Source organism: Ailuropoda melanoleuca, chromosome 16 (genome assembly GCF_002007445.2).
Source record: "Ailuropoda melanoleuca isolate Jingjing chromosome 16, ASM200744v2, whole genome shotgun sequence".
Taxonomy (NCBI): domain Eukaryota; kingdom Metazoa; phylum Chordata; class Mammalia; order Carnivora; family Ursidae; genus Ailuropoda; species Ailuropoda melanoleuca.
In genome coordinates, this window is record NC_048233.1 from 38,161,529 (window position 1) to 38,173,365 (window position 11,837).

The 11,837-nt window shown below is 54.0% G+C and overlaps 1 protein-coding gene across 3 annotated transcripts in view; it reads right to left on the reverse strand.

Annotated features, from left to right (window-relative positions):
- The window catches only part of COL2A1 (collagen type II alpha 1 chain), a 34,071-nt gene that overhangs the window by 18,613 nt on the left and 3,621 nt on the right, over positions 1-11,837 (reverse strand). The window contains exons 2-16 of one of the 3 annotated variants that reach the window (XM_011226315.3): positions 10,858-11,064; positions 9,445-9,461; positions 9,205-9,237; positions 9,067-9,099; positions 8,915-8,968; positions 5,199-5,300; positions 4,117-4,194; positions 3,442-3,486; positions 3,289-3,342; positions 2,827-2,880; positions 2,033-2,086; positions 1,589-1,642; positions 1,408-1,461; positions 1,076-1,120; positions 540-593 (exon numbers count right to left, since the gene is read on the reverse strand). In XM_011226315.3, coding sequence (XP_011224617.1) covers positions 540-593; positions 1,076-1,120; positions 1,408-1,461; positions 1,589-1,642; positions 2,033-2,086; positions 2,827-2,880; positions 3,289-3,342; positions 3,442-3,486; positions 4,117-4,194; positions 5,199-5,300; positions 8,915-8,968; positions 9,067-9,099; positions 9,205-9,237; positions 9,445-9,461; positions 10,858-11,064 — 938 coding nt within the window. Of the gene's footprint in view, positions 1-539; positions 594-1,075; positions 1,121-1,407; positions 1,462-1,588; positions 1,643-2,032; positions 2,087-2,826; positions 2,881-3,288; positions 3,343-3,441; positions 3,487-4,116; positions 4,195-5,198; positions 5,301-5,465; positions 5,520-5,617; positions 5,651-5,755; positions 5,789-5,995; positions 6,013-7,408; positions 7,799-8,914; positions 8,969-9,066; positions 9,100-9,204; positions 9,238-9,444; positions 9,462-10,857; positions 11,065-11,837 lie in introns of those variants that run through there. The other 2 variants (XM_034645857.1, XM_034645856.1) reach the window with 2 other exon arrangements.

Below are 11,837 nucleotides of genomic sequence, written 5' to 3' on the forward strand. Positions count from 1 at the left end.
TCTTTAAAAAATAAAATGGGGAGAAGAGTAGAATCCACCGCACAGGATCTGAGGGAAGATCCGAGGAGACAAAGCACAGGAGGTGGTGTCCCCAGGAAGTGCCTGCGCCACGGCGGCCGTGCGGCGTGTCAAGTATGAAGCCCCCACGAGCCCACGGGAGACGGTGAACGCTCTTTTGCGCACCATCTCAACAAGCAGGAAGAACAAAAGCGCGGCACTGGAGCCAACTGAAGTCTGTCCATAACCTCAAACTGGACTGACTGGGGGTGCGTGGTGGCTGTGACAGGAGGAGAGTAACCCACACTGGTAAGGGAGCGCCCGCCCTCACCAACCGGCCCTTCCACAGCCCAGCCCCGTCCTCCATCTGTGCAGACTCGGCCTGGGAGTTGGGGCCAGGCACACTCAGGATCCGTGCCCGCAGGACGGCAGTGCTCTCTACGCCGTGTGGGGTTGTGGAGGGTCAAGGAGAGCCCTATGTGAAAGTGTCTCGTGAACCAAAGCGCGGGCCAAAGGGCGGCTTGGGCCTTGTCATTACTTACTGCGGCACCCGCAGGGCCGGTCCGTCCTCGCTCACCGGGCAGGCCGCGGGGACCCTGGAACACACCGGAACAACGCAAGCATGAGCTGGCTCAATGGCACTCTGCCAGTCGTCCCCAGACACCAGCGGGGGCAGCATGCGTGTGCCCGGGAGGCAAGGGTGTGGCTGCCCTGCTCCTGCCTTCCCAGCTCATCTAGGACCCCCCGCATCACGCACAAGCAGACACCCAGCCGCTGCTGCTCCCGCCGGGAGCCTTGTCGCCGGCGCGGCTCGCCTCGTGCCGTAGATGAACTCCCCAAGATGTGGGGAAGGCACGGAATTTTTATAAACTGAGGCACATCTGAACACTGTGAAGGCTGTTTCAGGGAAATGTTGGTGAAACTTGAACAAATCATCTGTTCGATGGTAAGATCCTAATCAGATCAGACCTACGAAGCTGAGTATCTACTTTGCGCAAAGCGAGCGGTGGTGTTGATTCTCGGCGCCGTCTGCTGGGCTCCCGAGGTGTCTGAGGAGCGATGGGATAGTCATACTCACCATGGGGCCTGGGGAACCATTCTCGCCGGGTGACCCACTCTCTCCCTGGGGAAAGATGCACAGGGTCAGTGAGCAGGTCCCCACTGGCAGCCCCCAGAAAACTCCCAGGAAGAAGCAGAAAGCTCTGGTCAGCTCAGCTGCACCGAGACCCCCAGACTTCATTTCTGCAAGGGACACTGCCCCGAGCTCTCCCGGCCTGCTGCTCTTCCAGCAGGATGTCGGACCGGCTGTTCCCAGCCAAAGCTCTTCCCATGTGCTAGCTCCAGCAGCTCAAGGGCCTCTGCTTGATGTCTCTCTCTGTCCCCCGCCCCCCTGTGCTCTGCGGTCCTTACCTTCACACCTGGAGCACCGGCTTCTCCCTTAGCACCATCTAGACCTGGGTAGCCCTAGGCGACAAGAGAAAATGTTCCATCACACTTCTGGGAAACCCTAAGAGGGAGATTCATGCCCCCAAATGCTTCTCCCTCCCCTGGGCGATTCCTTCCTTCCAACACCCTTCTCCATGATACTTACTCTGTGACCCTTGACACCAGGAAGGCCTGGGGTTCCCGGGAAGCCACGAGCACCCTGCAGGGCAAAGCGGAGGTGTTCAAGGCACAGAGCAGATGGCCACATCCAGGCTGCCCAGCTCTACTAAAGAACCTTCGGACCCAGCTCCCTCGGGCAGGCAGGGCAGTGAGGAGCCCAGCACTTGGACAGCTCCTGCAGGAGATCCCAGAGCACCCCTCCCCCCCACCGCACTAGCCTGGCTTCATTTCATGCAAAATGGGTGTAAACAACAGCTGCCCAGCCCCCCCCCCCATGGGCCTGTGCGAGGAGCCTGCACAGGAGCGGGAAGGCCTTGAGGCAGGGGCTGTTGTGATTCTGATTTAGAAGTGAGAGAGGCCACTGCCTTGTCTGCCAAGGAGGGAGACTTGGGACAAGGTTTGAGGCTGGGAAAGGCAGGGGGCACTTTACCTGAGGGCCAGGGGGGCCCCTTTCACCAGATTTTCCAGGCTTTCCAGCTTCGCCCTGAAGGGAGAGAGACGTACTTCAGCTTCCCCAGAAGATAAGTTGGCACAGCTGGCACGCTCCAGGTCATGTCTCTCCTCCCTGTCTTCTGTCCTTTAGCCCACCTGCTTACTCCTCTCCCCCACCTCCTCGGGATTCCGGACTTTGAATGCATTTCCTGGGTCACGATGTATTCTTTCGGACAGCTGCACATTGCATGGGCAAGCTCGGCCCCGACGAGCCTGCAGCTTCCCCAGGGGACAGTCTGCACCGAGGCTCTGCAGACTGGGCTAGTGCGGCCTTACCAGGGAGACTTTCACTGTCTAATGGGATTCGTAACAGCTCTGAGAGCCAACTCGCATCTCTTCACTCCGTTTGCATCTTTGCGGACATCCTGACTTGGGCCGCACTGTTCCTAGCTCATTTACAATTAAGATAATGTTAGGCTGTTGAGTATCTTCCTTTTGTTTTCCCTTCTCTACCTCCTTCCCCCTGTGTTTTCCCTCTCTCTTATCCTGTTTTAATTATTTCCCTTCCCAATGGGTCCAAAGCGGTCCCCAGGCACTCGCAAGCTAAGGTGCAGGTGGGAATGTAGAGCATAGACAGGGTCTGAGGCTCTGATTGACCAGTCCTGCCCCTAAGGACACCTCCAGCCCGGGCCAGGCTGAGGGCGCTTCTGATCACTGCCCCCGACCACACCCCCCACCTCCACACCCTTTCAAAGGAGGCAGCCCCTCGTTCGACAGCTCAGGTGCACTCACATCATCACCAGGTTTTCCAGGGGGGCCAGGAGGACCACGGGGACCCATGGGACCCTATAAACGAAGTGAAAGAGTTTAAGAGATGGTTGGAGGGGGACGATACCTAATCAGTGGACAAAACTTCGAGACTGTAACCTTTGGAATCTAAGTTCTTCCGTAAGGAAGAAAGATGGGGGTGGGGGGCAGGGAAGCCCACTTTGTGCTGGGAGAAACCAAGAGTGCAGAGCTGATCATACTGGCAGGCAGCAGGCAGCACAGGTCAGGGGGGACCCAGAAAGTGGACTGCTGTGACAGAGTTCCTGGTGGTCCTTGCCACCTGGGTTCTCCGGGAGAGACCCCGCAGAGCTAAGAAGTGGCATCTCGGGGCCATCCACTGGGAAAGCTCTGGGCAGTCTCAGGGTCTGCGTGGTACATCGCTGGAGGGCTCCCCAGGGGGAGGGCAGGGCCCGTGTGGGTACTCACAGAGACGCCGGGTTCACCAGGTTCACCAGGGTTGCCTTGAAATCCTTGAGGTCCCTAAAAAATAACATGAGGACACCACGTTCGCCCACAAAGTGACATGCGAGAGCTGGAAAGCATCTTCACTGCCACGGAGCAGAAAGACCCGGTACTTACAGGAGCACCCGCAGGGCCTGGAGGTCCTCGAGGTCCCATGGGGCCCTGCATCAAAACAGAAGAGGAAGAGGGTTACTGGAAATGATTCGCCAGCGGCCGCTGGCTTGCCCCCGCCTCCCAGCCAGCAGCCCAGACAAAGGACAGAAAGTTACTCTGTGGGCAGGGGGCCTACAGTGGCTGCTCCCTCTCATTTCCCACTCCCCACGCAACAATCTATTTATTTATAGGCACCGCTTGGATAAAGAAGCCAGCCTTGCTTTCTCCTGGCCCGTAGCCATGTTTACTAAAGTCTGAGTTTCATTTAGCATGTGCCAAGTCGGAGCTGCAGGACGGACATTTCCTGCTGGAAGTCCTGTGGGTGCTGGAGGACAGTGGCTGCTGTCTGCATTCTTCAGTTCTCAGTCCAAGAGCAATAGCGACCAGCCTTCCAGCAGCTCAGCCTAGATTTGTCTCCCCATCCTCATTCTTCTTGGTCACTCCAGCGCATCATTAGAACTGGCATCCATCACCATTAAAAACCAAAGGCTTTGGGCTAACCCCATGGGAGGTTACATAACTGTGGGAGAAGAGCTGCTCTAAGCAATTATCTGTAACGTGAGGTTGTCAGATTCTCTGGCTCCGCTAAAGGCCACCTCCTGCCATTTTGGCTGCAAAAAAACTGGTGTCTTTTCTCACCATTGGCCCTTGCATCACTCCCATCTGGGCGCCACCAGCCTTCTCATCAAATCCTCCAGCCATCTGGGCAGCAAAGTTCTGCAAATAAACCCAACAACATTAGGAGTTCGAGAGGCCCCAGTTGTTCCTTTTCGACTAGGTAAGCTATAAATCGGGATAGGAAAACAAAAACAAAACCAAAAAACTCTGTTTTAGATACACTCTAATTATTGGAGACTAACCTAGCATTGAACAGAATTGCCAGTGATTCCTGAAAAATCATTCTGGCATAATCATTTCCCTGGAAGATAAAGTGCTATTTGGAGGAGTATTGGTTACTCGCACTTCATTGTACAGAGTTTTTTTTTAATTCTAAAATAGTAAATACATTGTTCAACATACATTGAGAAAGAGAATTAAAATATCACTTTTAGTGGTATTTAGTGATATTAGTGTTTGTTTGTTTGTTTAGCTCCCAGGGATTTAATGCCCAGCAAAAGACTAAAATCAACAGCCTTAAAATATTTCAGCAGGGAAGGGGTAGGCATCTGCAAGCCACTTAAGTTCAAGAATTTAAAACCTAACAAATATCAAAACGGCAAATGTGCAAAAACTGGACAATAACACAATCCGTTGACTGGCTTAATTCCAAAAACGACTTTAGCCACACAACTTCACTCAGTGGGGCTCTTTCATGAGAATGAATAGTTGCTTGGAATGCACCTGGCAAGGACCAGCATTAAATGTCTTCCAAGGACAGTGGTCACTCTTCTTCCAAGGAAATACAGGTGCCCAGTCAGCCTCTCCCTCAGCCCCTACACCCACTCCCAGGAATCAACCTCATAAGACAGATGCCTGGGAGCCGGGTAACTGAAGACTTTCTTTGCAGAAACCCCGTGAGGGAAAAAAAGTCACCCCTTAGTGCCAGAGTCTCAGGCCTAATATGTGATTCCACTAAATTACAGGCCCAGGAAGGAGCCCATGCACGGGCTGTGCACACACTGCCGGCAGCCCTGGGAGCCAGCCAGGTACGTGTGAGTAGCAATTTAGAAGCCGCATGTCTGGAGGGACGGCCTGAAGGAAGGGGACATTGGGATACTTACTCCACCAAGGCCAGGGGGGCCAGGGGGGCCAGGAGGACCAGGGGGCCCAGGATTTCCAGGGGTCCCAGGCTCGCCATCTCTGCCACGAGGTCCAGGGGCACCCTTGGCAGAAAGAGAAAAGGGCACCCACGTGAAGCAGGGCTTACGCAAGAACCACGCATCCACGGCTGCCCCTGACGAGGTGGTCACGTCCGTGGCGGGAGGAGGGGGAGACACTCAGAGGCCCTGGGGTGGCCACGGGAGGTCAGGGAGCACTTTTCAACTCACCTTTTCACCTTTGTCACCACGGTCACCTCTGGGTCCTTGTTCACCGGCAGGTCCCTGAAGGTGGAGAACATGTTGAGATGACAGCAAGGCTGGGGGCCTGCAGACCAGTTCCTCGAGGAAGGGGTGGAGGAAGTGATTTCTCCCTTTCTTACCTGAGGCCCAGGAGGTCCTTTAGGTCCTACAATCTGTGAAAGAGAAAGAGACCCACACGATGGTGTATTAGCGGGAGTCCAAGGAGCTGACCCGTTAGCGGAAGAGATGCAACCAGTATGAGAATGATCTCTACTTACATCCTTGATATCTCCGGGTTCTCCTTTCTGTCCCTGCAACATGACACAGTCTGAGGACGGAGCCACACAAGCCCACCAAGCCCCAAGCACAAAACCTTGCCCTGCAGCCCAAGCCTGGAGGGGCCCTTAAAACAGCCACAGGCTGGGAGCGCACAACACGGCTTCTGAAGAAGGCCCCCCCCACAAAAAAAAAAAAAAAGAAGAAGAAGACGACGACGAAGAAGAAGAAAAAGCCCTTACCTTTGGTCCTGGTTGCCCTGCAAATGGAAAAAGAGAAGAATGAAAAATTGTGAGATGGAGAAGTACGAGTTCTTGTCACTCAAACACTCATTAATGGATTAAACACAGAGAAGGACACAACCCCGGAAGGAGGCAACTCCCTGTCCCTCTGCTGGGATGTTAGGGTCATTGGGGTCCTGGGGTTGCTGAAGTCCCTTGAGGAAGGGAGCTGACCCCGAGTTTGTTACTGAAAAAGCAGTCAGCATGCAAAAGAATGGAGCAGGGTGCATGACGAGGAAACACGCTCAAGACCTAATTAGCACCAAGAAAGGCAGCACCAGAAGCTGGCAGGAGGTCCAAGCCTCTTCTCTCCCCACAGGGTAGGAAGCCCTTCCCGCAGCCCGAGCCCTCCCAGAAGAGGAGTTAGGGGATCAGAAGGGTCTTACGTCCAAGCTGAGTCTCCTCGAAGCAAGCACATGAACACAGGAGGGCACAGTTAGAGAGGGCATTGCAGCCAGGGCCATCCCAAATCAGTGACCCCTTCCCCCTCCGTAGCAGCAAAGTAGTGAGGCAATCAACACTTCCCTCACGTGGGCCTCAGAAATGACCCGGAAATCTGGACCATAAAAGCAGTTCACCAGTATTGGCAAAGCGTTAAGGAAGGGCAACTCCTTGCTTCCCTTTCCACTTTCTTCTCCATTTGAGTAGGAGGGGGAGAGTGAGGGCCACCCAAGGGGCCTAGGCATGTGCCCCCCACCCCGCCACCCTACAGGGAGATGGGGTCTGTATCCAGTGTTGGGGAGGGGTCACAGACACACGGACCAGCACTGGCTGCGGCTGGGAGTAAATAAACCCACCGGAGGGCAGGCCTGAGGGGCGCTCGCCCAGCCCCACCTGCCAGAACCCAGCTCCGCCTTCTCTTATTAACTTGCTTCTTAATTGGCAGTTAACTCCAAGAGAAGTAAAAACAAAAGGAAACTGCCGCGGAGCTTCCATATTTCAAAGAGGGAGCCCGCCCTCTGTCTCCCCACTGAAGACCAGATATTTAGCGGTCTTCTACAGAGAAGACAAGCTGCGGGTCACAGAGGAATTTATCTGTGGTCTTGCCCACAGAGCATGGGATCCCCATCGTGGCTCTAGGGATATGCAGGGGTGATTCCAAAGAGGATACTTCTGTGGAATCACATCTATCCTTCCGTGTGTTGGAAGTGTATTTGGGGGAGGTTTCGGGGGAGGAGGGACCCCTCTAGTGTCTCAGGCTCATTCAGTTTCAACCTGCAAGCAAGAAGTGGCCTTTCCTTTCAGCCTCAGCTGCTGGGGTCCCATGGATAACCAGTCCCTGTGCTTCGCAGAGAGGACCAGCATCCATGGGAGGGCATTTGCTGCACCTGCAAGTAATTTATTTATGTGAACAGGAAATAAATAAATTACGACCACTGGCAGTGGCGAGGTCAGTTGAGCAGACGGGGCAGCACTCTCCGAAGGGGGTCTCGGGGCTGAGGCAGTCTTTCATGTCTTCACAGATTATGTCGTCGCAGAGGACAGTCCCAGTGTCACAGACACAGATCCGGCAGGGCTCGGGCTTCCACACATCCTTATCATTATACCTCTGCCCGTCCTGCACACAGCTGCCAGCCTTCTCTGCACCAAGGGCCGGGCAGGGGAAGCAGAAAGAGCGAAGGGAAGGAGGGGGTGGGGAGCCAGAAGAGAAAAAGAGAAAGAGGTTGCAATCAACTTGACATAATTCAAACACTGAAGAATGCGGGCTCGGGCTACCCGAACATAGAGAACTTGAAAATTATTTTTCTAAGCCATCCTTCAATCGTCCACGTTTTCAAGGTACATTTATTGTGTACCTTGCATTATGCTCTCTCTTCGCCACTGAAAATCCGGACCCAGCAGGGAAGGGGGGGGAGGTGCTACTGTAGCTTATTCTCTTCCAGCATCTAGCCTGGGGCAGAGGTGAAGGGGCAGGGGCAAGCTGGAGTGGGAGCAAGGGGTGAGACCCTGAATGGGAACTCAGGGACTGCAAAGACAGAGGAGAGGAGAAAACAGAGAGACCCCTCCCTCCCCCAGCACAGGAACAGAGGCCTTTTTTCTGCCTTCCTCTGGGAATTACGGGATTTGCTAAATACGACTGACAGCTAAAATGCTGAAGGCATGTAGAAAATTCTACCCACAAAAATTAGAATCTATAAACAGCCAGACTCCTAAAGTGGATATATGGGGCGGGGGTGGTGGTGAAAGGAGGAGCTGTTAGAATTAGGATCATGACCCATTATTTAAATCCTGTTAGAATCAGGACCAATTCGAGAAGGAGGATAGGCAGATTCAGACAATACAGTTGGGACCCCACCAGCAGGCTAACAGAATGCCTTGGGAGGCAGGAAGGGACAAGATTCCCTGGAGAGATCCTAACTCCATCAGAAGGCAAGACCTCAACATAGGGGACGGGGAGGCGGGCGCAGGGGGCTTTGAAGGCCTGGCCTGGGCTAAGATTAGCCAGCCCAGGCCTGGCCTTGTCCAAGAATGCAGACCAAGAATGGCAACGACCAGTCCCTCTCCACTAGCGCCCTGCCGTCTGGAATTCACCCTGCAAACGAAACCTGTGCTGACAAGAGCGCTCCCGAGAGCGCCAAGGGCCGAAGAGCCCGCACCACGTGCTAGGGAGCGCCCAGCGCTGTTTTTCTCATCAAAATCCCCAAAGCAATGGCAGCTGCAGGGGATGAATCATAGGAAAGAGCCACAAACCAGGTGGGCGGAGAAAGAAAGGGGCCTGTCTGCTGCTCTGGAAGGAGACTCTGAAAATCTAAAGATAAACCTTCCCCCCCCCCTTTGCCACCAGTAGGAACCCGCTCAGCCTTTGGGCGAGATAATCCCGGCGAGGGTAGGGGGATCCCAGGGTGTCCACGGTGTCCNAGGGAGCACTTTTCAACTCACCTTTTCACCTTTGTCACCACGGTCACCTCTGGGTCCTTGTTCACCGGCAGGTCCCTGAAGGTGGAGAACATGTTGAGATGACAGCAAGGCTGGGGGCCTGCAGACCAGTTCCTCGAGGAAGGGGTGGAGGAAGTGATTTCTCCCTTTCTTACCTGAGGCCCAGGAGGTCCTTTAGGTCCTACAATCTGTGAAAGAGAAAGAGACCCACACGATGGTGTATTAGCGGGAGTCCAAGGAGCTGACCCGTTAGCGGAAGAGATGCAACCAGTATGAGAATGATCTCTACTTACATCCTTGATATCTCCGGGTTCTCCTTTCTGTCCCTGCAACATGACACAGTCTGAGGACGGAGCCACACAAGCCCACCAAGCCCCAAGCACAAAACCTTGCCCTGCAGCCCAAGCCTGGAGGGGCCCTTAAAACAGCCACAGGCTGGGAGCGCACAACACGGCTTCTGAAGAAGGCCCCCCCCACAAAAAAAAAAAAAAAGAAGAAGAAGACGACGACGAAGAAGAAGAAAAAGCCCTTACCTTTGGTCCTGGTTGCCCTGCAAATGGAAAAAGAGAAGAATGAAAAATTGTGAGATGGAGAAGTACGAGTTCTTGTCACTCAAACACTCATTAATGGATTAAACACAGAGAAGGACACAACCCCGGAAGGAGGCAACTCCCTGTCCCTCTGCTGGGATGTTAGGGTCATTGGGGTCCTGGGGTTGCTGAAGTCCCTTGAGGAAGGGAGCTGACCCCGAGTTTGTTACTGAAAAAGCAGTCAGCATGCAAAAGAATGGAGCAGGGTGCATGACGAGGAAACACGCTCAAGACCTAATTAGCACCAAGAAAGGCAGCACCAGAAGCTGGCAGGAGGTCCAAGCCTCTTCTCTCCCCACAGGGTAGGAAGCCCTTCCCGCAGCCCGAGCCCTCCCAGAAGAGGAGTTAGGGGATCAGAAGGGTCTTACGTCCAAGCTGAGTCTCCTCGAAGCAAGCACATGAACACAGGAGGGCACAGTTAGAGAGGGCATTGCAGCCAGGGCCATCCCAAATCAGTGACCCCTTCCCCCTCCGTAGCAGCAAAGTAGTGAGGCAATCAACACTTCCCTCACGTGGGCCTCAGAAATGACCCGGAAATCTGGACCATAAAAGCAGTTCACCAGTATTGGCAAAGCGTTAAGGAAGGGCAACTCCTTGCTTCCCTTTCCACTTTCTTCTCCATTTGAGTAGGAGGGGGAGAGTGAGGGCCACCCAAGGGGCCTAGGCATGTGCCCCCCACCCCGCCACCCTACAGGGAGATGGGGTCTGTATCCAGTGTTGGGGAGGGGTCACAGACACACGGACCAGCACTGGCTGCGGCTGGGAGTAAATAAACCCACCGGAGGGCAGGCCTGAGGGGCGCTCGCCCAGCCCCACCTGCCAGAACCCAGCTCCGCCTTCTCTTATTAACTTGCTTCTTAATTGGCAGTTAACTCCAAGAGAAGTAAAAACAAAAGGAAACTGCCGCGGAGCTTCCATATTTCAAAGAGGGAGCCCGCCCTCTGTCTCCCCACTGAAGACCAGATATTTAGCGGTCTTCTACAGAGAAGACAAGCTGCGGGTCACAGAGGAATTTATCTGTGGTCTTGCCCACAGAGCATGGGATCCCCATCGTGGCTCTAGGGATATGCAGGGGTGATTCCAAAGAGGATACTTCTGTGGAATCACATCTATCCTTCCGTGTGTTGGAAGTGTATTTGGGGGAGGTTTCGGGGGAGGAGGGACCCCTCTAGTGTCTCAGGCTCATTCAGTTTCAACCTGCAAGCAAGAAGTGGCCTTTCCTTTCAGCCTCAGCTGCTGGGGTCCCATGGATAACCAGTCCCTGTGCTTCGCAGAGAGGACCAGCATCCATGGGAGGGCATTTGCTGCACCTGCAAGTAATTTATTTATGTGAACAGGAAATAAATAAATTACGACCACTGGCAGTGGCGAGGTCAGTTGAGCAGACGGGGCAGCACTCTCCGAAGGGGGTCTCGGGGCTGAGGCAGTCTTTCATGTCTTCACAGATTATGTCGTCGCAGAGGACAGTCCCAGTGTCACAGACACAGATCCGGCAGGGCTCGGGCTTCCACACATCCTTATCATTATACCTCTGCCCGTCCTGCACACAGCTGCCAGCCTTCTCTGCACCAAGGGCCGGGCAGGGGAAGCAGAAAGAGCGAAGGGAAGGAGGGGGTGGGGAGCCAGAAGAGAAAAAGAGAAAGAGGTTGCAATCAACTTGACATAATTCAAACACTGAAGAATGCGGGCTCGGGCTACCCGAACATAGAGAACTTGAAAATTATTTTTCTAAGCCATCCTTCAATCGTCCACGTTTTCAAGGTACATTTATTGTGTACCTTGCATTATGCTCTCTCTTCGCCACTGAAAATCCGGACCCAGCAGGGAAGGGGGGGGAGGTGCTACTGTAGCTTATTCTCTTCCAGCATCTAGCCTGGGGCAGAGGTGAAGGGGCAGGGGCAAGCTGGAGTGGGAGCAAGGGGTGAGACCCTGAATGGGAACTCAGGGACTGCAAAGACAGAGGAGAGGAGAAAACAGAGAGACCCCTCCCTCCCCCAGCACAGGAACAGAGGCCTTTTTTCTGCCTTCCTCTGGGAATTACGGGATTTGCTAAATACGACTGACAGCTAAAATGCTGAAGGCATGTAGAAAATTCTACCCACAAAAATTAGAATCTATAAACAGCCAGACTCCTAAAGTGGATATATGGGGCGGGGGTGGTGGTGAAAGGAGGAGCTGTTAGAATTAGGATCATGACCCATTATTTAAATCCTGTTAGAATCAGGACCAATTCGAGAAGGAGGATAGGCAGATTCAGACAATACAGTTGGGACCCCACCAGCAGGCTAACAGAATGCCTTGGGAGGCAGGAAGGGACAAGATCCCGCCCCCGCCCC